Source organism: Garra rufa, chromosome 14, assembly GCF_049309525.1.
Source record: "Garra rufa chromosome 14, GarRuf1.0, whole genome shotgun sequence".
NCBI classification, from domain to species: domain Eukaryota; kingdom Metazoa; phylum Chordata; class Actinopteri; order Cypriniformes; family Cyprinidae; genus Garra; species Garra rufa.
In genome coordinates this window covers 5,986,402-6,014,189 of record NC_133374.1, presented here as the reverse complement: position 1 = coordinate 6,014,189, position 27,788 = coordinate 5,986,402, and the positions used below count along the sequence as shown (strand labels likewise).

Sequence of the window (27,788 nt, the reverse complement as noted above, 5' to 3'; positions counted from 1 at the left end):
AGTATATTTGAATTTGGCTTTTTGGTTCTCAACAGGCTTTGTGGGATTCATCCTTCAGCTCTATTCTCTGGTCTACAGGCTGATCAAGTTCTTTGAATCAGTCACAATAGACTACAATACAGATCTGAGCTTTTGCATATCAGTCTTTTATGCAGAGCAGTGTGTTTGCCGAAGGATGGGCTTTATCTGGGGTCAAAATAAACTTATTGTGCCACACCTGCATTAATGGTGGCTGAAATGAGACAACAAACATTCTTCCAGTAACATTAACAGAACATTCATTCAAAGATATCTGGGCTTTAATAACGTTCTCAAAACATTAGCACAAAAACATTATATACATCATTCATGGAACGTTTGAACGTTTTAATATTACTACTTATTAGTTTCAGAATGTTCAGAGAACATTCAAATGTAACATTCCCATAACGTTTGGAAAATTCTAAAATGGAATGTTCTCTTAATTTTTCTTTCTATGAAAATTTACATAACCATTAATTAAACATTTTTTAAACATTTAAACCACTGAATGGTTTGAACGTCCAGGAAACGTTTAGAAATAACGTTTTAATAGCTAAATCAATGGAAACTTTAGCAAGACGTTCTTAGGTTAGCTAAGCTTGTTTAGCTCATTTAACTATAACTTCTGTATCTCTTAACCCTTGTGGGACCTTATGGACATTTTTGTCCATTTCAGTTTAGTTTTTTTGTTATAAGTGTGCCTGTGTTAATGCCAACTGCATAAATTTTGGCTCAGGTGTTTAATTTTATTGAAATTCTAATATTTCACCCTCATTTCCTTAAAAAAAAAAAATCTATTTTACCTTCCGTACAAAAAATACTCACACTAAGGATCTTAAGGACAAAAATGTCCATATTCAAACCCATTAAAACTGCAATTTTTTTTTTTACCCAGGGCCATTTGGCTATAAAATGATGCAATATTTGCTAACTGATTCTGCTTATCATTTAGTATATGGAAATTAACTACTATTTTTCATTTTGTTATTAAGAAAAAAACACATTATGTGGCATTATGTTAACAAACCAGCATTTAAAGGGTTATAATTCTGAAAATTAATGAATGTTTGGTACTTATGGATAGAACAGATGCTGTTTAAAAAATCAACATCAGTGAAAGTGAAAAAAAAAATCATATTTTTATGACAGTTTTTGGAAATGGACATTTTTGTCCATTTCAGTTTTGTTTTTTGTTATAAGTGTGCCTATTTGCTAAGAGGCATTCATTCTATCGGTAAGGCTATACATTTTACATGTTTATCTTTTTTACTAGATTGTGCCTTTTTTTTTATATATTTGGCATATACATTTTTTTAAATCTAACACTATATAAAAAATAAAAATGCCTCAGAATTAATGTTCTTCACTGACACACCCAAGAATCTTATAAGCAGAGAAAAAAAATTCTGCTTAGCTTTTAATATATGGAAATTAACTACTATTTTTCATTTTGTCATAAAAAACCACCTGTGGCATTATGTAAACAAACCAGCATTTAAAATGTTACAATTCTGAAAATTAATGAATGTTTGGTATCTATGGATGGAACAGATGCTGGTTAAAAATCGACATAAGTGGAAGTGAAAAAAAAAATTATGACAGTTTTTGGACATTTTTGCACCTCTGTGTAACTTTTGTTTTGACGCACAAGGGTTAAATGCTATGTATTATCAGTGCTTTTGTGCTTCATATTCTGTTTACACGTTGTTTGCCTTTGTTGTAAAAGGTCAACGGAAAGGTCTTTTTCCACAGATTAACTAATAGTAAATACACCGTTCCATTGTGGTAAAGGTTGTCGTTTATGACGACAGATGTTTTCGTTTTGACAGTATTGTCAGCGCATAGGTGAGCTGCAGCGCGGATGGTGGGAGGAGCTGTTTAAAGGTAAGCGCGTTTAGTTAAGAAAATCTGCTTTACGCTCACTTCACCACAGAACGACGACTCCTTGACATTTCCGACAGGGATACACTGAATCATTTACTTGTGCATTCGGCTACAACTCGTTTCCAAAGCACATAGACAGATTCAGAAGGATAAACAGAAGTCAAGCCCTGAGGTAGAGTATTTGACGCACTCCAGTATGTCTGAAATAACGAAACAACCAAGCGTAGAGTCGTCCGATTCGAACCCCAAGGAGAGTCTGGGCAGTCCGACACGGATGTTGTCTCCCACCTCCCGGCTTCCCCTACAGAACGGGCTTTACACGGACGCGGAATTCCCGCTGCAGAACATGCCGGTTCAGACCGATGTAGTTTGGAAACGACCGAAGGTGAGCCCAACTGACAGCACAGCGCACACCTGAGAGCCATTTTTTGACATGTAATGTAAATATTTGTGGTTAAAACATCCTGAACTGTTCCTTCCAATGTACAAACTTAGCTTAGGTTATAAAAACGTTGTGGGAACGTTGTTTTGAAATGTTTTGAAAAACTGAAATGTCCAGTTTTCTTGTTAACGTTAAGCAAAGATTACAAAAACGTTTCTTTATAACTTTATAATATATAATTTTCAAAATGTACCGATTTTAGAACTTTTTTATATATTTTTTTATTTATATATTTTTTAGCAACGTTCTGGTCGTTGAATGTGTTCGGTGTAAAGCAAAGGTTCTCATATGGGGATGATCACACAAGGCTAAACACAAATAATACAGTGCAACACTTTGCGTATATCTTTTTTTTTTTTTTTAAGGTCAGAGGTTGTACATCCAGTCAAACTCTATAGTATTTTGGGGCACATTGATCTGTCATCAAATTAGACAAATGCAAAAACGTTGCATGGTTGCATGATGCCCTCATCCTTATTCAAAGACATGAATAAAACTACACAAAATATATGACCCTGAATCTGTTAAAATGACAAAGTCTGTATATATTTGTAAAAAAAAAAATGCATACAATTTATTCCTGTGATCAAAGCTGAATTTCCAGCATCATTTCCCCAGTCTTTTGTATCACATGATCCTTCAGAAATCCTTCTAATATGCTGATTTGCTGGTTAAGAAACATTTATGATTATTATCAATGTTGAAAACAGCTTTTGCTTGCTAATATTTTTGTAATACAATGCCATAAGATTATGAGATTATGTAGCCTATACTTTTAATATTTTAATTTTGTCTTTATTCTTCTCATACTGTGCAACATGCAATCATAGTTTTATATGCAATGCTGAACTACCTCCTATGTTTCTGTTTCTGTTAAGAGCTGATAAACAAGTACATGGTGTGCACCCGGGAGCTAGGAAGTATGCCAATGCTTGGGCAGGCAGAGAGGAAGAAACATGTAGTGTTCTGGGCCATTTTGCCACTTTTAATTTAATACTTGACTAACATTAACAGAAGACTCTTCATTTCCATCCCGGACTCCCTGACACTTCACTCCTGATGCAACCTCATTCATGATCTAACATTGTGATTAGAATATAAGGTTACAAAAACCTTTCTTAGAATGTTCATCAAATATAAATATCATCATAAGAACTTTTCAAAAAGTAAGCTTTTTTAAAAACATTAGTGAAAGTTTTGGAAACGTTCTCTGTTGGCTCAGTTGATGCCAGCTGTTTGGGGGTGTGACCGATATTATAATATACATTGTGTTTAGACACAATGCTTTGATATACACTAATAAAAGTCATGCTTAAACTCTTATCAATGCCATTGCAATGCAAACAAAATGTAAAAGCATGTTCCATTTATTGTAACGCCTTATATATGAAATGACAGTCTGAAAATTAGATGTAAAAGGTAATGTAAAAGGTAATGTTAAAGACATATAATGCAATGGTATTCAGACAGTTTGACTGTGACTTAAGTGTCCAGATATTATCCAGATATATATAATGCAACATTAGCGGGGCAGCCGTGGCCTAAAGGTTGCTGGTTCGAACGGTGCTCTTTCCACCTTCAATACCATGACTGAAGTGCCCTTGAGCAAGGCACTGTTGCTCCCCACTGCTCCGGTGTGTGTTCAAAGTGTGTGTGTTTGTTCACTTCTCACTGCTGTGTGTGTGTGTGTGTGTGTGTGTGTATGTGTGTGTGTGTATGTGTGTACCTGGTATTCATCACAAGGATAGTAATACCAGTAGATTTTGACCTTGTGGGGACATTTCTTAGGTCCCCATGAGGAAACAGGCTTATAAATCATGCACAATGAGTTTTTCTGAGGAAGTAAAAGTGTGCACAATCTCCTGTGAGGGCTAGGTTTAGGTGTAGGGTAGGTGTAGGGCCATAGAAAATACGGTTTGTACAGTATAAAAACCATTACGCCTATGGAATGTCCCCATAAAACATGTAAACCCAACGTGTGTGTGTGTGTGTGTGTGTGTGTGTGTGTGTGTGTGTGTGTGTGTGTGTTCACTTGGATGGGTTAAATGCAGAGGACCAATTTCGAGTATGGGTCACCATACTTGACAATACGTCATGACTTTCACAAATTATTCTGATGACATGATGCATTTAGCATTTGATACTCTAGTGAAAAATAAGTATACTAAAATGTAATTAAAATACATTTATTTCATGCTAAGTATACTACAAATATATTAACATATTATGTACTTAAAGGGATAATTCACCCAAAAATGAAAATTTGATGTGTATCTGCTTACCCCCAGGGCATCCAAGATGTAGGTGACTTTGTTTCTTCAGTAGAACACAAACGAAGATTTTTAACTCAAACCGGTGCAGTCTGTCAGCCATATAATGGGAGCGGATGGGCACCAAACCTTTTAAAGTAAAAAAAAACATGCACAGACAAATCCAAATTACACCCTGCGGCTCGTGACGATACATTGATGTCCTAAGACACAAAACAATCATTTTTTGCGAGGAACTGAACAGTATTTATATAATTTTTTACCTTTGATACACAGCCACGTCCAACTGTCCTGGCGTAGTATACGCAAACGCTGTAAGGGGAAATCGGTGAAAAGTCAACATGGATGAGTCTGTTGTTTTTTTTACTTTAAAAGGTTTGGTGCCCATCCACCGCCATTAAAAAAAATAAAGTTTAGCTAAAGATATACAGTACTTAAGTATATTTGATAGTGCTAAAGTTCAACTAAAGATATACTGAAATATATTTGATTGTGCTAAAGTGGAATCATTGCACTTTGGGTACGCTTTAAATATTTTGTATTTAAAGACCGATATTTAAAGATCATACAATCCTCATCAATAGTGACATTAAAAGATATTTTAGGCTTAATATTAAGAAATGTGCATTGTGCACAAGTAGTACTCTAAATAAAGTTTAACTACAACTTTTTAAAATCATTTTTATATAAGTAAGTCTCAAGTGATATGTCAGTAAATATGTTAATAGACTTGAACTGTACTTAGTATAAAATACATTTTTGAAGCTATTGCTTTTTTACTAGGGTAGTTAGGTTTCTTATTGCTAAGGTTTAGATGCTGTAAAGTAAGTAGTCATTTAGCAGGCACTTTACAGACACTTGCCCTGGAGCTAAGTCTCTTGATCAAAGGAACAGTGGTAATAGTTACTTTAAGGTTATAAAATACATTAAAGGTCCTTAAATAATAGGTTTTAAAATATTTAATGGCTGTAACTTTGTCACACAAATGCATAGTTATGAATTTGGAATAATTGCTCACCACAGTTGCATTTATTTGATCAAACATACAGTAAAAACAGTAAAAATGTGAAATATTATTATAATTTTAAATAACTGTTTTACGTGTCAATATATTGTAAAATGTAATTTATTCCTATGATCAAAGTTGAATTTTCAGCATCGTTACTCCAGTCTTCAGTGTCACATGATCCTTCAGAAATCATTCTAATATGCTGATTTAATGCTGAAAAAACATTTCTGATTATTATCAATGTTAAAAGCCAGCTGCGTGAAGCTGAGAGGGTGTTTCATATAGTTTGAGGTATTCAGGTTTGTTTAAGTGAAGAATTGTCCAGGCTTGTGTCTGATGAACAGCTGCCACATACACACACTGCCCAAAGGAGCAAAATGTAATCTTCCTCAAGCAGAATAGATACTTTAAATCAGTGAATATAATAAAATCTAAAGATTTATTTGGTAAAATGATGACCTATTATTCCTATTCCTAAATATCCATTAACCCTAAACTGACCTTTTGTATTTGCTCCTCTCTTTTTCAGGAGATCTGTCCATTTCCTCAGTTCATTGTGGATGGAGCTACACGTATGGACATCTGCCAGGGACATTTGTGTGAGAATTTAACACTGAACTATTGAAACATTAAGAATTCACACTGAAATTAATACAGGTGTTGCAGGCTTTTGCAGGTTCTCATATGACACACTGTTTGTGCGTCATAAAAGCAGTATGTACTGGCATCAAATAGCTAGCACAAATAATACAGTGCAACACTTCCCGTATATCTTTTGTCAGAGGTCATGCATCCAATCAAACTCTATGAAATTTTGGTGCGCATTGAAGCTCATCAAATCAGACAAATAGAAAAATGGTCAGGTTGCATGATGCCCTCATCCTCAAAAAAACATGAATAAAACTACACAAAATAAAACAAATATGACCCAGAACCTGTTAAAAATGACAAAAGCTCTCTTATGCTCACTAAAACTGTATATATTTGTTTAAAAAATGCTGTAAAAACTGTTAAATATTATTATAAGTTAAAATAAGTGTATTCTGTTTTAATATATTTTAAAATGTAATTTATTTCAGTGATCAAAGCTGAATTTTCAGCATCATTATTCCAGTCTTAAGTGTCACATGATCCTATAGAAATCATTTTAATACGCTGATTTGCTGTTCAAGAAACATTTCTGATTATTATCAATGTTGATAACTAACAATGTTGCTATTATGTTTGTAATACAATGGCATAAAAAAGTTTGGGGTAAGATTTTAAAAAGACAGCAAGAATGCATTAAATTGATTAAAGGTGACAAAAAAAAGAAATATTAAAATAGAAAACTGCCCTTTAAAACTGATCATATTTAACAGTATTACTGGTTTATAATACTTTTAAACAAATAAAAGCAACCTTGGTGAGCAGAAGAAATTTTAATATTCAAAAACAGTAAAAAAAAACCAACTTAATTATTCCAAATTATTATTTTTTATTGTTTTTTTTAATAAACAGTTTAGAATGTTTGATTTTGTTCAGTTATATTTGATTCTGTGTTGGATCTCAATTTAATGTTGCAATGTTGAAACCCCTGAAGTAAAAACAAATAAGAATCAGTGCACCAGACAAAATTTATTTCACCACATACCATTAGAATCACCTCTTACGAGCCAATTAGACCAAAAACATGTTTTAACAGGTGTAACATGCTTTAACTCTTTCTCTGTGTCTCACAGATGACTGCTGGTTCTTGTCTGCAGTGGCGTCTCTCTCCCTCTATCCTCCTCTTCTCCATCGCGTCGTTCCCTCAGGCCAAAGCTTTCAGAAGGGCTACAACGGCTGCTTCAATTTTCGGGTTAGTACCGTGTTTTACCTTATCGAATGAAGTCATTGTGATGTTTTAATGCTGTCTCTCTGTCTGTAGTTTTGGCAGTATGGTGAATGGATTGAGGTGCTAATCGACGACCGCTTGCCGACACAAAACGGTCAACTGCTCTATTTGTTCTCCTCAAACAAAGATGAATTCTGGAGTGCTCTACTGGAGAAAGCTTATGCCAAGTTAGTGGAATATTTAAATGCTTGGATCACAGCATTTTATAGAATATTTAACGGAACAGTTTATCCAAAAATGAAAAATGCCTGACCATTTATGCACACTCAGGTCATCCAAGATGTAAATTGAGTTTGTGTCTTCGTCCAATTTGGAGAAATGTAGTATTCAATCACTTGGATTTGCTCACCAATGGATCCTCTGCAGTGAATGGGTGCCGTCAGAATGAGAGTCCAAACAGCTGATAAAGACATCACAATAATCCACAAGTAATCCACACCACTCCAGTCCATCAATTAATGTCTTGAGAGGCCAAAAGATGCGTGTTTGTAAGAAACAAATTTATTATTAAGACATTTTAGACAACTTTAAACCGTCACGTTGGGCCAAAGTGATGCTTAATAATGCTTCCTCCTGTGAAAAAGTCCATCTCCTGTTGTTTTCTCACATTAAAATCCACCCACAAATTTGTTTAGAGCTGTTTTGGCTTGTAAACAACACTTGATCCGTCCAGATTTCTCTCCTGATTCATGCCAGATTACTTTTTCATTGAAGAAAGTGTTGTCATGGATTAAGGACTTGTATTTTAGCCACAAGCAATGTCTAAATGACAGATTTGTTTATTATAAACAAGCACATTTTGGCTCCTCACGATGTTAGCTGATGGACTGGAGTGGTGTGGAATACTTTTGGGTTATTGTGTTGGTTTTATCAGCTGTTTGGGCTCTCATTCTGACGGCACCCATTCACTACAGAGGATCCATTGGTGAACAAGTGATGTAATGCTGCATTTCTCCAAATCTGATGAAAAAACAAACTCACCTACATCTTAGATGGTTTTATTTTTGCATATTATCTGGTGTTTAGATTGTGTTTTCCATCTCTTTCTCAGGCTGAAGGGTGGTTATAACGCTCTGAACTTGGGTTTGCCTCATGAGGCGATGGCGGACATGACAGGTGGGATTACAGAGGTTTTTATGGTGCCACCTGACCATCGAATGTTGAGCTCTTTCCTCCGCCCGCTGCTGCAGAAAGGAGCTCTGATCAACTGTGGTAACACAAAGGTAAGCTGTCTAGTCACATGGCTTATTTAGAAGAATAGTTTGCCCAAAAATTCTCTCTTGCTCTTGATGACTTACGTAGAACACAAAAGAAGATGTTTAGTAGAATGTTCATGCTGCTCTTTTTCATACAATGAAAGTGAATGGGGACTGGGGATGTACGCTCCAAATGTAGAAATTTAAGCTCCAACAAAATATTATAAAAGTGACATTTCAAATCTTCTGAAGCAGTGCTTTGCAGTTTTGGGGAAAGTTACTTTTAAAAGTGATGAATTACAATATTGAGTTACTCCCTAAAAAAGAAACTAATTACTTTTTTAAACTAAAAAATACTTTTTATGGAAAGTAATGTGTTATGTTACTTTTGTGTTACTTTATAAATCTGGGCAGGGCTTGCTTGTTTGTTTTTAATATAAATAGTTATATTTTTGGCAAATGTACACCAAAAGCCTCAGGCTTAGAGAAAAGTAAATTCAAGTCTGTACAGTAGACCGCAGAAGAAATAATGTCAACTCTTTAGCAAAAAAAGAAAGAAAGGAAACGAATGTTAGATTATCTTGAATAATTTTTTCTTATTAGTATGGATGAATTGGATCAACAAAGGTCGGCAGCAAAGACATCGGTTAATAAAATGTGATTAAAATACATAAATGATATTTGTATTATTGCAGGTTTGCATTGAATTTCACTGTTTTTATTCATTTTGAGTAATACTGTATCTGTTTTTTTTAGTGAGTGAGATTATTTTTTTGCATGTTCACATTTATTCTACAACAAAAGTAACATCTTACACACAATTTCCCTCAACATGGGGACAGGAGAGCTTTTAAATCAATCAATTGGGGGAGAAAAGTAGCTGGTGTTACTTATTTGAAAAAAGTAACTCAGATATGTTCTTGTCAATTAAAAGTAATGTGTTACTTTACTAGTTACTTGGAAAAAGTAATATTATTATGTAACTTGTGTTACCCCAACACTGATGCTTTGTATGTGAAAGACTGAAATTAAAGATGTTAATCATACAAAATACACCACTACTACAATACTTTTTTTTTTTTTTTGAAAGAAGTCCCATCTGCTCACCAAAGCTGTATTTATTTGATCTAAAATACAGTAAAAGCAGTAATATTGTGAAATATTATTAGAGTTTAAAATAGCTGTTTTCTATTTGAAAATATTTTCAAATGTAATTTATTCCTTTGATCCAAAGCTGAATTTTCAGCATCATTACTCCAGTCACAGTGTCACCTTCAGAAATCATTCTATAATGCTGATTTGCTGCTCAAGAACAATTTCTTAATTTTATGATTATTATCAATGTACGTTTGTGGAAACTGTGATATCTGTTTTGTCTAGATTCTTTGATAAATAGAAAGTTCAAAAGATCAGCATTTATTTGAAATAGAAATATTTTGTAACATTATAAATGTGTTTACTGTCGCTTTTGATACATTTAATGCATCCTTGCTGGATAAAAGTATTAATTTCCTTTTTAAAAAACTGCTGGAATTTGTGTCTGTGACGACAGCGTATAAAATTACAGGTTTAGGGAGTTCAACTTCCTGCTCGAGGGCACATTAGCTACAGCTCACTGATCGTAACCTTGCAGGTTCAAACCTGCAACCTTTCATTTAGCAGCCCAGATCTTTATCCACTAGAATATAAGATGTAATGTTATAAATTAAAATGTTGTGAGCATTATTGTGTGTATGTGTGTTCTTCCGTCTTTGTTTGTGTTCTTCTAGGTAAGATGATCTGTCTTGAGTTCCAGGAAAGAGTTTTCTTTAGACAGGTGTTGTTTTCTGAAGGTAATCTGTTGTTTTATGTCTTTGTCTTTGTGCAGGGTCCCACTGAGAAGAGGAATGAGTTAGGGATTTTGTTCGGTCATGCCTATTCTGTGACAGGCTTGGAGATGGTGAGGAGGAAGTGTTACCTTGTTTGTCTTTTTCTTTCTTTCTCTCTCTTTCATTGTCTGTCTGTCAAACCAGCTGTTGATTTATGTTTCATTAATGTTTTAAACGCTCAGCGTTCCAGCAGAGGGCACCATCAGCTTAAATAACAACAATGGCACAACTAGTATTTTTGAGAAAGCTCCCTGTATGTACAGTATTGCGGTCCCAATTCACATACTTCAATCTGAAATAGTATGCAAGATAAGAAATAGTGCATCCCAAATCATGCAATACAATACAATAAAAAGTCTGACACAAAAAAGAACTTTTGCTAACATTCTCTTTAAAGGGATACCCTTACAAAAAAAAGTTTGTTCAAGTGTGCTATTAGTATACTTATTTTAAACTGAAAAACTGGGAGGAAGTATACTTTCAGTATACTTTTATGTACTTCTCAGAAATGTGCTACACGGAAATATACTTAAAATTACATTTAAGTAAAATTGACTTATACTTAGAAAATGTCTGAATATATATGAGCTATACTTGTGCTCTGAGAATCCGTGTTTACACTGCTATACGCTAGGAGCGCTATAACACATCTTCTGTACAGAATTTCCAAAACACAAGTGAAGAAGAAACCAAAACAACAAGTATACTTGCAGTGTAAAACTACTAAACTGGTAGTTTACTGAGACTATACTTCAAAGTGTACTTAAAATGCAAAAAAGTATTTAATTAGTAAACTATCAGTATATCTTTAAGTTCACTTTTAGTATACTTGCAGTACAAACTAAAAACATAGATGTAAACTAGTTGTGTACTCAAAGTTTACTACTGTTATACTTCAAAGTATACTACTAGAAAGTGGGCCAATTTAGTTCCCTAGGAATATTGAAATAGTACACTTAAAAGTATACTACTAGTACACTGATATTTGTACTAGAATTTAGAATTTTGGAAACATGTTACTTTTGAATGCTCTCTGAACATTCTGAAACAAGTAGTTAGGCTACATTTAAAACTGTTAGATGAAGGCTCAGTTCAAATGTTAGAGAAAAAAATGTTCCATGAACTACAAAGACTTATTAAATATTTATTATATAAATATTTTTATATAATGCTTTATACAATGCAGATTGTTTTAAAGAGGCTTTACAGTAATGAACTAAAGCAATAACCCCAAAGAAACCGTGGTTTACAGTGAATTTTTAACAGCCAAGGGGTGTTGTTTGGCACAACCCCTTAGTTGGTATTAATTCACTGTAAACCACGGCTTCAAGTGGGTTATTGCTTTTATAAAATGGTTATTCCATATATGTAGTAAGGTTTCACAAAATAAAACAGCAAATGAAGTGTAATGATGTTAATAAAAACATTATTCTTCTGCCAAACAATGTAGTTCCTCAGCAATGGTTGTGGTTGCAACAAAGTGATTGAGTCATTTACAGCCGCTTCGAACACGGCTCAGCCAATCAGAATCAAGGACCGTAACTATCCATTTTACAAAGACTAACATTCAATTCTGAAGCTAATTAATTGTCTTTTAAACCCCATATGTTGAACAACATTCATCTCGCTCCCAAAAGTTGCTTGAATTTAGCATTATTTAGAAAACTGGTGGATTTGGTATCACATACTTTTTTCAAGAAAAAATGAGGTGTCCCACATGCAAGAATTTCTCTCTGGGGCATTGAAGTGTCTAAATATCAGAAATGTTTTTGTGTGCTTGCAGCGCCCTCTAAAGGCCATGAGGTCAGAAGGCACCTAAAACAGCTTGAAGAGAAACAAAAGCAAGTTCTGCAAACATCACTGCTCTTCAGATTAAGTTTGCTTTATGTGTGTTTCAGGTCAAGACTACGACTGATCCAGTTGAGCTGGTGCGGATCAGGAACCCGTGGGGTAATACTGAGTGGGAGGGGCGTTGGAGTGACAAAAAAGGGTATGAAACACTGCTGGTGAATTATATGTGTAAGAGCACTATAATAGTTGAATTTATAAAAATGACCCCATTCAAAACTTTACATACACTTGATTCTTAATATTGTGTTGCTAGCTGAATGATCCACAGCTGTTTTTTTTTCTTTTCTTTTTTAGTGCTAGTTGTTCATGAGTCCCTTGTTTGTCCTGAGCAGTTAAACTCCCTGCTGTTTTTTAGAAAAATAATATGCAACTATTACAGAAGGTTCAAACGCTCACTGATGCTTCAGAAGGAAACACGGGGGTGAAAGCTTTTGGAATTTGAGGATCAGGGTAAATGTAACTTATTTTGTCTTCTGGGGAACATGTAAGTATCTTCTGTAGCTTCTGGCAGTACTAAATGGAAAAAACAAAACATGATATTTAGGCAAAATTAGAAAAGTTTCAAAAGTTTTCACCCCCTTAATGCATTGTGCTTCCTTCTGAAGCATCAGTGAGTGTTTGAACCTTCTGTAATAGTTGTATATGAGTCCCTCAGTTGGCCTCAGTGTGAAAAGATGGATCTCAAAATCATACAGTCATTGTTGGAAAGGGTTCAAATTCACAAAAATGCTGAAAAACCAAAGAATTTGTGGGACCTGAAGGATTTTTGTGAAGAGCAGCAGGCAGTTTAACTGTTCAGGAAAAACAAGGGACTCATGAGCAACTATCACTAAACAAAAAACAGCGGTGGATCATTCAGGTAACAACACAGTATTAAGAATCAAGTGTATGTAAACTTTTGAACAAGGTCATTTTTATACATTCAACTATTATTTTCTCTTGTGGATTATATGTAAATGTCTTTTATGTGAAATATCTTATTCAGATCAGTACTAAATGAAAAATAACATGCATTTTGTATGATCCCCCTTATTTGGTACAATACTTAACAGATTTTGCAGGGTGTATGTAAACTTTAGAATTCAACTGTGTGTGTGTGTGTGTGTGTACCCGGTATTTATCACGTTATGGGGACCAAATGTCCCCACAAGGATAGTAATACCAATAAATTTTGACCTTGTGGGGACATTTCTTAGGTCCCCATGAGGAAACAGGGTACTAAATCATGCACAATGATTTTTTTGAGGAAGTAAAAGTATGCACAATCTCCTGTGAGGGCTAGGTATAGGTGTAGGGCGATAAAAAATACGGTTTTGTACTGTATAAAAACACTTACGCCTATGGAATGTCCCCATAAAACATGTAAACACAACGTGTGTGTGTGTGTGTGTGTGTGTGTGTGTGTGTGTGTGTGTGTGTGTGTGTGTGTACTGGTATTCATCACGTTGTGGGGACCAAATGTCCCCACAAGGATAGGAATACCAGTAAATTTTGACCTTGTGGGGACATTTCTCAGGTCCCCATGAGGAAACAGGCTTATAAATCATGCACAATGAGTTTTTTTGAGGAAGTAAAAGTGTGCACAAGGGTAGGTGTAGGGTAGGTGTAGGGCGATAGAAAATACGGTTTGTACAGTATAAAAACCATTATGCCTATGGAATGTCCCCATAAAACATGTAAACCAGTGTGTGTGTGTGTGTGTGTGTGTGTGTGTATAGTTAGGTTTTAGAATCTTAATTATGTTTTTTATTTTAGTTTATTTACTTTTAGTAATCTTTGTAACATTATGTATGTTTTTACTGTCACTTCTGATCAGTTTACAAACATATATGTGACCCTGGACCACAAAACCAGTCATAAGGTTAAATTTGACAAAACTGAGATTTATACATCATATGAAAGCTCAATAAATAAGCTTTCTATTGATGTATGGTTTGTTAGGATAGGACAATATTTGGCCGAGATACATCTATTTGAAATCAGAAATCTGAGGATGCAAAAAAATCAAAAAGACTGAGAAAATCACCTTTAAAGTTGTCCAAATTAGGTTCTTAACAATGCATATTACAAATCAAAAATTACATTTTGATATGTTTACAGTAGGAATTTTACAAAAAATCTTCATGGAACATGAACTTAATTTCTTAATGATTTTTGGCATAAAAGAAAAATCAAAAAGTTTGACCCATGCAATGTATTTTTGGCTATTGCTTCAAATATACCCCAGCGACTTAAGACTGGTTTTGTGGTCCAGGGTCACATATGTATGTGCTTATTTAACTGTAGTTTTGGAACAAAACTGTCCTCAGACCTCTCAAAAATTTACAAATGAAGTAAATATATATTAGATAAACTGCAAAATGTTTGCTTTTTATAAACAATGGAAGTGCATGATATTAATTTTTTTAGATAGCCAAGAAAATCTTTAGCCAGTTTAGTATGTATTTGAGTGTATTTCTTTGTTTATTTGGAGTTTGTGGTTTAATAATGTGTGTAATGTGTGAGTTTAGGACGGAGTGGAATATGGTGAGCGCTGAAGAGCAGAAGCGTGTGCAGAGAAACCAGCTTGATGACGGGGAATTCTGGTGAGGTGTTCTTCTCTCGTTGCTGATTGGCTGATTCATATTCAGGCTCTTCTCTGATTGGTTTAGATGCGGCTTCATCGCCTTCTCTCTCTTCCCATCAGGATGTCTCTGGCAGATTTCTGCCAGAACTTTGAAATGATAGAGGTTTGTCACCTAAGTGAAGACACGCTGAGTGTGAGTACAGTCAAAAAGCCCTGGAAATGTACACCACATCATGGAAAATGGACTCCTCACCAAGGTACATGAGCATCACAGTTCACACACATACACCAACACCAATATTAGACTGCTTCAAAAGAAGAACTTGTCAATGTATTATACTCACGTGTTTGTGTTTGTAGGGCCTCCTCAGTACAATCTGACCCTGCTGGAGGAGGACGATGACCCCAGTGACCCTGAGCTAACGTGCTCTTTTCTGCTAGCGCTCATGCAGAAACACACTCGTAAGAGAGGAGTGCTGTCCTACGTCGCGCTACAGATATACAAGGTTTAACACTTGTGTTTGTATTGTTGGATGTGCAAGTTGGCTTTTTCAGTTTTGCTTGAAAAAAGAAGTTTACAAGTTCCCAGACACTTTGAAACAATGTTGTCCGAGTATCATTGAGATATTATTATAGTTTTTATTAATAGTTTGACTTGGTTTCAGTTATTTTTTTAATAAATAGTATTTATAATTACATATTATAAAAAAGTTACATGTACACATTTTAATTCAGGTTTTAGTTATTTTGTTGTGATTTTGTAATTTGTATTAATTTTTATTATTTATTTATTTCATTATTAATTTTTTTATTTGAAGTAATGGATATTTTATGGTTTTAGTTAACTATAATTAGCTGGTCTTTGCTTCAATTTTAATTAATGTTTTAGTTATTTGTTTTGTTGTGGTTTTGTCATTTTTATTTTATTTTATGTTTTTATTTATTTTATTACATCAGGTTAAACTAAATGAAAATGAGAAATGTCGTCGTGGTAATAAAATAAGTTTAATTATTCAATTTATTTTTTGAAGTAAAAGAATATTTTATGGTTTTAGTTTTAGTGAACTATAATTTAAAAAAACTAGCCATTATATTATAATATATTATATATTATTTAATATATTAAATATGAGTTTTTATTCATTATGTATTGTACTGGTTTGAAGATATTATAAAATATTATAAAATATTATATTAAATATTATAAAATATTATATAATATTTATAAAATAAGTTCAATATTTTATTTCAGTTAACATTTTTGTCATTAAAATAACATTGTTTTTATTGTTTATTGTCATTTTTATAGTTAATTATAACTGCCTTGCTTTGAAAGAAGTAGTCACAGTATTATGTAATATGTAATATATTTTAATTTATTTATTATATATAATAAATTATTTTAAAAATAAACTTAATGTTTTATTCTATTTTATTTCAGTTAATGTTTCTGTTTTTTTTTTTTAAATAACCATTTTTTATGGTTTTAGTTTTAATATAATTACCCTGCTTTGTAGGAAGTAACAGCTATTATCTGTATTAAATAATATAATATGTATTCATTTTTATATATTTTTCTGCTTTGAAGGAAGAAATAGTCACAGTATTTTATAATGTGTAATATATTATAATTTTTCTTTTATTATATTTTATTTTAGTTTTTGTCATTTGAAATAACACAATTTTGATATGGTTTTAGTTGTTTTTAATTGCCCTGTATTATATATTATATAATATAAATTATATATTATTTTTCTTGAAGGAAGCAGTATAATATATAACATTGTACTACAGTGTATAATAAAAAATATATATTTCATATTATCATGTGTTAGGTAACAAGAAAAGAAAAGGAAATATGAAATAAAAAGAAAAAGATTCTGAGCTCGTGACGTGTATTTGAGTGTATTAGTGTTTCCTGACTGTGTGTCTCTATCTGGGGTTTGTGTGTGTGATCAGGCCCGATCCGAGCGTGATTTCCTCAACCCTTGGGACTTGTCTCAGATGAGGCCGGTGCTCGCCACCCCTCAAGACCAGCGGCGGGAGCTGGTGTTTCGCGGTCGCCTGGCGCCCGGTCATTACGTCATTATTCCCAGCACTTCAGAGACCAGTCAGGAGGGACATTTTCTCCTGAGAGTTCTGACTGAGAAAGCAAACATAACCACGTAAGTGATGCTCACCCACAAAATCACAAACCAGTTCTCTTTTAAATCTCATTTGACAGCAATCGGATTAAATATAGAGCAAATCTTGAGTGTTTCTACTGAGAAACAGACCCAGTGATCTAATGCACACATCGTCTCAAAGATGCAAATGTCAGAAATCTTGATTTGAAACTCATTTTCTCCAAGAGCAAATGATCTGTGCTTCAGTGTTATTTTAGTATTATTTAAAATTACTAAAGGATTTCAGCCCTTTAACTCCCCCCCATTTTGAAATATAGACATGAAAGTGCACTATTCGAACTTAAATTGTTAAAATCCATGAACAAATACATTTGTGACCCTGGACCACAAAACCAGTCATAAGGATATATTTTTTGAAACTGATATTTATACATCATCTGAAAATCTGGAATTTGAGGGTGCAAAAAAAAATCTAAATAATGAGAAAATCGCCTTTAAAGTTGTCCAAATGAAGTCCTTAGCAATGCATTTTACTAATCAAACATTAAGTTTTGATATATTTACACAAGAAAATTTACAAAGTATCTTCATGGAACATGATCTTTACTTAATAATTTTGACCCATACAATGTATTTTTGGCTATTGCTACAAGTATTTCTGTGCAACTTAAGACTGGTTTTGTGGTCCAAAGTCACATTTTATAAAACATGATAGGGAAAAAGGCAGCAAAAAATACTTTTTGGGACAAAAGTCAGAACTCTTGTTATGATGAAGGTTTTTTAAAGGTGCACTTTTGTCATAAATTATTACTGTTCCTACATAATTTGTAACATGAAACAGTGGTAAAATATCTATTTAGGAGTCTTAGATTTTTTCCACAATGTAAAGTTTGTCATGATTAGATTAGGATTTAATTGTAATACAATGAAGTAAACTTAGAGGTTAATATTTAAATTAATATTTATTAACTTAAATTAATATTGTTATTTTAATTTAATTAATTAATTTTTTATTTAAAATTGATATTTTAAATTAGCTTTTACTTTTAGATTTTCATTATATTTTAAGTTTTAATAATTTTTTGCATGCTTCTTAAATTTACCTGTATTTTTATTTTATTTATTATTATTTTAATTAGTTGCCAATGCAGCATATCTAATATTTGTATAGTTTTTTTTAAAGGTTTTTAAAGGAACACACTTTTTTTGGAAATAGGCTCATTCTCCAACTCCCCCCGAGTTCAGCCTTATTACGGCAGCAAAATTCCTTGACTATTACGCCGGAATGGGAGTGTAGTTCCTAATCTTATCAGCTTAGAAAATTGAAGCTTTGCATTTCCACTGGTCTTAGTACACGATATAACTACAGAAGAGTCAAGTTTTAAATAGGACAAATATCGAAACTCGTTGGTCATTTTTGAACGCGATGCTACTGGTCTAATAGGATTCAATGATCTATGCTAAGCTATGCTAAAAGTGATATCGCCAGAACAGGAGAACGGCTGAATGGATTTCAAAACGCTAAAACTCAACTTATTAACTCGGGGGGAGTTGGAGAATGAGCCTATTTCCAAAAAAAGTGGAGTGTTCCTTTTAAGTTTATGTTTTTTTGTCTAGTATTTCAATTGGATTTTATGTCAACTTTATTACCAAAAATGAGAACTCCAAAGCTGTTTTTATTTTTGGAGGTAAAATCCCAGCTATCATGGAATGTTCTGGCAACAAACATTCTTCCATTAACGTTAAAAGAACTGTTAATTGGTCTTAAATAATACAACAAAAACATTAGTTGGCTACATCATTCATGGAATTTTTTTTTACATTTTTTTAAATGTTACTTCTTGTTTCGGAATGTTCAGAGAGCATTCAAAAGTAACGTTCTCATCATTTTTAAAAACATAAAATAGAATGTTTCCTCAACATTTTAAAACCAGGATTCTAACAAAATCAATTTTCAGAACTTTATGGGGACATTAGCAAAACATACTTCTTTGCTTTAACATATGTCAATATGTATGCATGTTTGTGTGTTTTCAGAGCTGTTGAGAGACCAGGAGTAGATGCAAACTTGATTACACCGGTAAAATGGAGAAGTTGATCTAGTTCCACTGCTTTGATCATTTATTATCACTGGGTCCATTTAATTGTTGGTTTTTAATTCTTTCTACGTGTGTGTGTGTGTGTGTGTGTGTGTGTGTGTGTGTGTGTGTGTGTGTGTGTAGCCAATGTCTCCACGTCTCGCAGGTTTGCCGTCTGTACATGAAGCCAGAGAACTCTTTGTGAAACACTGCGGCAAGGTAAAAACACAGTACTTGCAAGTTGAGCTGTCCAATACAGTGCATGTATTAGATCTATTATTTAGCTGGTGAATGTTAATAGTGTCTGTATATGTGTTGTCTATAGAACCCTTATTGTAGCCCATTGGATCTGTATAACCTGCTGACTGAATCCATTGCTAAAGGAGGTCAGAACATGTTTATTCACAAGCTGTTTTTCACCGATTCACTTCTTATTTTCTACATTTGCATTTCAATGGCAAAAGCGATTCGCAGGAGAAGTCGTGTTCACTGTGCCGTTACAATGCAATTCTTTTCATTAGTTCTGCTAGCAGTTGAAACCATACAGGAAGTGGTGCGGTAACCCGTGAGGAAGTGACTTGAATGATATTGTTTCTGTTTCCTGTTTTCTGCCGGTCAGTCTTTGCAGGTAGCGAGAAGAAGCTGAGTTTGGAGCACTGCAAGAGCTTTGTGGTGATTATGGATGTATCCTGCATAGCTAGTGCACTTCTGATGTACACTTTACTAACAAACACACTGGTTAGTGTGCATGGACACGAAATAGTACTAGATAAATGGGAAAATAATGCTTAAAGATTGAATTTAAATGAATATTCTTTAAGAATACATGGCTATGCTTAAATGGTCTCTTTTGCTCAACAAGGCTGCATTTATTTAATCAAAAATTCAGTAAAATTGTTAAATATTTTTACAATTTTAAATAACTGTCGTCTATGTGAGTATATTGTCAAATGTAATTTATTTCTGCGATCAAATTTGAATTTTCAGCATCATTACTCCAGTCTTTAGTGTCACATGATCCTTCAGAAATCATTCTAATATGCTGATTTGCTGCTAAAGCAACATTTCTGAGCATTATTAGTGTTGAAAACAGTTGTGTTGCTTCATATTTTTGTGAAAGAGTGATGCATTTTATTTTTTAGGATTCTTTTATGAGTAGAAAGTTCAAAAGAACAGCATTTTTTACTGTAACATAAATGTCTTTACTGCCACTTTTGATCAATTTAATGCATCATTGCTGAATAAAAGTATTAATTACATTTTTAAAAATCATACTTTATCATGGTTTCTACATAAATATGAATCAGCACGACTGTTTTCAAGACTGATAATAATCAGAAATGTTTCTTCAGACAGCAAATCAGCATATTAGAATGATTTCTGAAGATCATTGTGACACTAAAGACTGGAGAATGATGCTAAAAATTCAGTTTTGCATCACAGGAATCAATTACAATTTACTATATATTACAATTAAAAACACTTATTTTGAATTGTAATAATATTTTCACAATTTTACGTTTTTTACTGTATTTTTTTATTAAATAAATGCAGCCTTGGTGAGCAGAAGAGTCTTCTTTTATAAACATTTAAAAAATTTAAATTTTTCCAAACTTTTGAGTGGTAGTGTACATGGCTATGCTTAAATCTGCAAATCTAGTGTTGAAATTATTATGATTTTTCAATGTTTTTAAAAGTCTCTTTTGCTCAGCGAGGCTGCATTTATTTGATCAAAAATTCAGTAAAATTGTGAAATATTTTTACAATTTCAAATAACAGTTGTCTAAGTGAATATATTATAAAATGTAATTTATTTTTGTGATCAAAGATGAATTTTAGCATCATCACTTCAGTCTTCAGTGTCACATGATCCTTTAGAAATCATTCTGTCGTTAAAAAACATTTCTGATCATTATCAGTGTTGAAAACAGTTGTGTTGCCTCATATTTTTGTGAAACAGTGATACATTTTATTTTTTGGTATTTTTTAATGAATAGAAAGTTCAAAAGAACAGCATTTTTTATTGTAACATTATAAATGTCTTTACTGTCACTTTTGATCAATTTAATGCATCATTGCTGAATAAAAGTATTAATTACATTTAAAAAAAATCATACTTTATCATGGTTTCTACATAAATATGAATCAGCACGACTGTTTTCAACACTGATAATAATCAGAAATGCTTCTTGAACAGCAAATCATCATATTAGAATGATTTCTGTAGCTCATTGTGACACTAAAGACTGGAGAATGAAGCTAAAAATTCAGCTTTGCATCACAGGAATCAATTACAATTTACTATATATTACAATTGAAAACCCTTATTTTGAATTGTAATAATATTTCACAATTTTAAGGTTTGTACTGTATTTCTTATTAAAAAAATGCAGCCTTGGTGAGTAGAAGAGACTTCCTTCACAAACATTTAAAAAATGTTAATATTTCCAAACTTTTGACCGGAAGTGTGCATGGCTATGCTTAAATCTGCAAATCTAGTGTTAAAATCATTATGATTTTTTAAATGTTTTTAAAAGTGTCTTTTGCTCAGCGAGGCTGCATTTATTTAATCAAAAAATGCAGTAAAATTGAAAAATATTTTTACAATTTTAAATAACTGTTGTCTATGTGAGAATATTGTAAAATGTAATTTATTTCTGCGATCAAATCTGAATTTTCAGCATCATTACTTCAGTCTTCAGTGTCACATGATCCTTCAGAAATTATTCTAATATGCTGATTTGCTATTTAAGAAACTTTTTATGATCATTATCAATGTTAAAAACAGTTGTACTGCCTCATATTTTTGTAAAATAGTGATGCATTTTATTTTTCAGGATTATTTTATGAATAGAACGTTCAAAAGTTAAAATTGTAGCATTATAAATGTCTCTACTGTCACTTTCGTTCAATTTAATGCATCATTGCTGAATAAAAGTATTAATTACATTTTTAAAAATCATAATTTATCATAGTTTCTACATAAATATGAATCAGCATGACTGTTTTCAACAGACAGCCAATCTTCGGACAGCAAATTATCATATTAGAATGATTTCTGAAGAATCATGTAACACTGAAGACTAGAGTAATGATGCTGAAAAATCAGCTTTGCATCACAGAAATAAATTATATTTTACAATATATTACAACTGAAAACACTTGTTATGAATTGTAATAATATTCCACAATTTTTCAGATTTGACTGTATTTCTAATCAAATAAATGCAGGCTTGGTGATCAAAAAAGACTTTCAGAAACGTGAAAAAAATTCTGGTAGCGTAACATGCAACAGTTAATTTCACATTCAATTTCTAAGAATAGTATGGCGTATGTTACGTATATATGCTAGTATTTAATTGTCGTCATAGCGGATGTCTTCTCTCAGTAGCTGGGGGTGGGTGTGGTGTTTTATGGTGCATTTCACAAGATTGGGTGGAGATTGGAATGTCACCTTAACAGCTCCAATCAGAGCCAAGGAATGGGACGACTCGACTTGATAGAGTTCCAGGCATTGTGGGAAAAACTCCGGAAGTGGACGGTGAGGATATTTGTCTGTTTGCAGTATTGTAATGCATGTTGGGTGTGTTTGATTACGGTGAGGACGAGACTGCACAAGGTGAAGGCATTGCGTCTTTTATGTCACATGATTGATTGCATCACATGGTGCGTTCAGGTCATGTCAGAAAGATAATTTACGAGTTGAATGCACTTAAATGCAACCAAAACTTTTTAAAAACCTTTCTTTAAGCCCAAAGTTTCTGAGCTGTGTGCATCAGTAAATTTGTTGAAATTAATGAAATTATTATTACTTTCATTTACAATAAATACTAAAAACATATAAGTTATTCAAATTAAAAATATAAAAAATCAAATCTGTAATAAATATAATCCATGTTATAATTTATGTAATAGAAATCATTATTAGAGTTGTATCATTCCAAATAAATAATTAATAAATTCAAGTAAATTAATAATTACATATATATATATATATATATATATATATATATATATATATATAATTTTTATTATTATTATAAATTATTATTATAATAGTGAATTAATAAAATTAAAATTAATAAAAATTATCAAAATTGTATTATTTAATTGTTTAAAATAATTTAAATTATATGTGTGTTTGTATGTGTGTATATTTATATATTTTTTTTTATTATAATGAATTATTATTATTATAGTGAATTACAAGATAGTTATTAAATATTATAAATATAAATATAAAAAATATTTTCACATTTATTATCTTTTACAATATATATATATATGATTACAAAATATTCTAAGACTTCAAAGTTACAATTTAATATATTAAATGTATATATTTAACATTTTTATTTTTCATTATTATTATGAGTTATTATAGTAAATTAAAAAAATATGTAATTATTTTAAGATATTAAAATATAAATGTATAATTTGTAAATTATTTTTAAATTATTTAATTATATATAATATATTATATATATACATATATATATATATATATATATATATATAATCTATTATTATTTAAATTGTATATAAATAAATAAATAACAAATATGTATAATTCCATTATATATATAATGCTTGCACAAAATATAATAAGACTGTACAATTATGATTGAATTAACATTTACATTTTTATTATTATTATATTTAATTATTATTAGGGCTGTCCCCGACTATGAATTTTCAAATTGTTTATTTTTTATTTTCATTTAATATAATTTTTATAGTGTGTGTGTGTGTGTGTATAATATATACACACACACACTATAAAAAATATATATATATACACACACACACTATAATTTTTTATATATATATTATGTATATTTATATTTGTATTTTTTTAAGTAACTATTTTGTAATTTACTATACTAATAATAATTTATAATAACTAAAATTAAAAATAAAAATGTCAAATATACACATTTAATATATTTAATTGTAACTATACAATATTATATATTATAATAAATATATAATCTTATATTAAATATATATTTTACTTTTTTCATTATTACTATATTATTATTATTATTATAGTTATTAAAAATCTATTTTTAAAATATTTTTAATAATTTAATATTGATTTAAAATATTGAAAAATACATATACATGAAAAATGTTAATTATATATAATGTTTAAACATGTTTTATTTGTGTTAAGAATAATTAAATTATATATTTCTATCTAATAATATATATATGTATATATGTGTATAACAACTTTGTTTACAGTACCTACATATATTGACATATAAAAGCTAAAACACACCTTCTTTACTCATTAGTTTGTAGAGGCAGAGTAAAAAACTTGTAGAAAAGGTGTAACTATTGCTTGAAGGCATGGATTACTATCCGTGACTACATCTTGGATGAAATTAAGACTTGATTCTGTGATTATTCACCCGTCTGTCTGTGTTTTTACAGACTATTTTTATGACATTCGACAAAAACAAGAACCAGGCGCTGGATTATCTAGAAATCCCACCCGCTCTCACAGCAGCAGGTGAAACCTATGACACACACTTACTCACTCACACACACAAATGCAAGTATGAGCTTGAACACACACCCTGTACATAGAAATGCATGCACTGACGCAACACTTATTGAGAAAGAACACTGACACACACTAAGAAACGCTCTCCCACACATACACACACACACACACACACACACACACACACACCCAGCTGTCAGGTCAGAAACCTGTTCATTCATCTGCTGTTGTGAGTCTGAACGCTTGAGGAATTAAGGAATGTTGATGATGGGGTTGATCTGAGCTCGTTTGCTCTGGTCTAGGTATAACGGTGGATGAATTCATCCTGCAGCTGATCAGCCTGCGCTACACAGAGCCAGATATGAGCGTCAGCTTCCCGGGATTCCTCTTCCTGCTCATGAAACTGGACTACATGATGCGTAAGAGAGAGCACACATATCAAATTACAATTTTGGTGCAAAGCTGCACAAATAATATTTGGACACTAAAGTCACACTTAAAATGCAGAAAATAAATAAATAACTAAAAAGTATTTCTCCCCATTTCAAATGCATATTACATTTTTTGCTACGTGGAACTTAGCAAAATAAATAATAATTACTAAAACTTTAATTGACACTTAAAATGCAAAATGCAAAAAAAAAAAAAAAAAAAAAAAAAAAAAAAATATATATATATATATATATATATATATATATATATATAATAATTTAATTAATAAAATAATTTATTTTTTTAATATATTAAAAAAGAGCATGATATTTATTTTAATTGTAATTAAAATATAATTTAAATTAAATAATTTTTAAAAAATATAAATTGATTTAAAAGAATAATGCAACTAATAAATAAATGAAATAATAAAATAAATGAAATGTATTTATCTTTTTAAGAAATTAAAAAAGAGCATATTTATTTTAATTGTAATTCAAATAAAATTTAAACTAAATAAAAATGTATTTAAAAAATATGAATTGATTTAAAAGAATAGTAAAATTAATTAGTAAATTATTTAATAAAATAAATCAAATTCATTTCTATTTTTAATAAATTAAAAAAACAGGATATTTACTTTATTGTAATTAAAATTAAATTAAAATTAAATAAACATTTATTTATAAAATATTAATTTATTTAAAAGAATAATAAAATTAATGAATAAATTAATAAAATAAATTAAATGTATTCTCTTTTTAATAAATTAAAAAAGAGCATGATATTTACTTTAATTGTAATTAAAATAAAATTAAAATTAAATAAAAATGTAATTTAAAAATATGAATTGATTTAAATAAAATAATAAAGTTAATGAATACATAAATTAATAAAATAAATTAATAATAATAAATTAAAAAGAGCATGATATTGACTTTAATTGTAATTATAATAAAATTAAATAAAAAATGCATTTAAAAAATATGAATTGATTTAAAAGAATAATTAAATTAATTAATGAATAAATAAATTAAATTTATTAACTTTATCTTTTTAATAAATTAAAAAAGAGCAGGATATTTACTTTATTTTATAAATAAAGTTAAAATTAAATAAAAATGTATTTAAAAATATGAATTTATTTTAAAAAAATGAAAATAGAACCTGTACATTTTAAACACTATAAAACAGTTTAAAAGATTATTGAAATACATATGAAATACATATTGAAAAAAATAATTTTAATATTTTATAAAAAATTCAAGAAATTTAATAATATTTAGTTGAAAATAAAGGTAATAAAACTTTGAAAAAATATATACAAACTATGTAGACATTAAATAAATTATATAAATGACTAAAACACACAACAAAATTACTAAAACTTTAACTGACACTAAACCCACACTTAAAATGCAAAAAATAAATAAATTAATAATAATAATAATAATAATAATAATAATAATAATAATAATAATAATATATTTCTCCCCATTCCAAATGCATATGACATTTTGGTTAAATGGAACAAAAAGGAGATTTTTTTTGTTTATTTAAATAAAAAAGAGCAAGATATTTAATTTAATTGTAATTAAAATGAAATCCAAAAATATTAAAACATTTTAAACACTATAAAACTACTGACATTTTGAAGATTATTGAAATACATATTGAGGAAAACAAAGAAATATATATATAATTTTAATATTTTATAATACATTTAGAAATGTAATATTATTTAATAATATTTAGTTGAAAATAAATGTTTGAATATAAATAATCAAAACTAAATATACATATTAAAAAAATAATTAAAATTACTGAAACACATAACAAAATTACTAAAACTTTAACTGACACTGAACCCACACTTAAGATGCAAAATAAATAAATCAATAAAAGAATAATAATAATAATAATATTCTAAATGCATATTAATTATTTTTGTTAAACGGAACTTTTATGGAAATTGTATTATTTTATAATATATTTAAGAAATGTAATAACATTTAATAATATTTAGTTTAATATATATATATATATATATATATATATATATATATATATATATATATATATATATATATATATTAATCATTTTTATATGCTGTTCTTGTTTCCAGGCAAGTTTCAGTCGTTTGATATGACAGGGATGGGAGTGATTTCAGTAAACTGCAGACAGGTAAAAACATAAAACACACACAAACACACAGTCCATATTTCATTCTCTGAACCTCTTTGATGTTCAGTCTGGCTAATCCAACTGTCTTTAGCTCTTCTTAACTATCTTTATGCAACATGACTGACAGTTATTACGTGAGTCAGAGCTGAATTTATTACCTTGTGAAAAATGTGATTCATTTACTGTGCGCCAAATGAATATTTATGCCGTTTTCTCTTGATTTGTAGTTCCTGCACATGACCATGTACAACTGATTCCAGACAACCCTACATCTGCTTTAAATGGATCCTTCCAGGAGTGGAAGCTGATTGGTCAATACAGCGTTTCAGTTATAATACAATACATGCTATATTAACAGACACGACACAGCTACTGTACATATAGACCAACTATTAACCTTATTTTACTGCTTCTAGTGGAAATATGTCACTCAGTGAATTTGCTTAATAAAAATAATATTTTTTAATGAAAA

At 30.7% G+C, this 27,788-nt stretch overlaps 1 protein-coding gene across 1 annotated transcript; it reads left to right on the top strand.

Annotated features, from left to right (window-relative positions):
• The first annotated feature begins 1,940 nt into the window (after positions 1-1,940).
• LOC141285124 (calpain-9) lies at positions 1,941-27,788 on the top strand. The gene is made up of 20 exons (XM_073818175.1): positions 1,941-2,290; positions 6,156-6,225; positions 7,348-7,466; positions 7,536-7,669; positions 8,554-8,725; positions 10,566-10,637; positions 12,465-12,556; positions 14,928-15,002; positions 15,104-15,240; positions 15,344-15,489; positions 16,943-17,148; positions 19,147-19,189; positions 19,332-19,406; positions 19,513-19,573; positions 19,807-19,871; positions 22,660-22,728; positions 24,627-24,705; positions 25,002-25,118; positions 27,258-27,316; positions 27,544-27,788. Exons 1-20 carry the CDS (start codon positions 2,102-2,104, stop codon positions 27,568-27,570), a joined length of 2,007 nt encoding a protein of 668 aa, XP_073674276.1. The 5' UTR covers positions 1,941-2,101; the 3' UTR covers positions 27,571-27,788.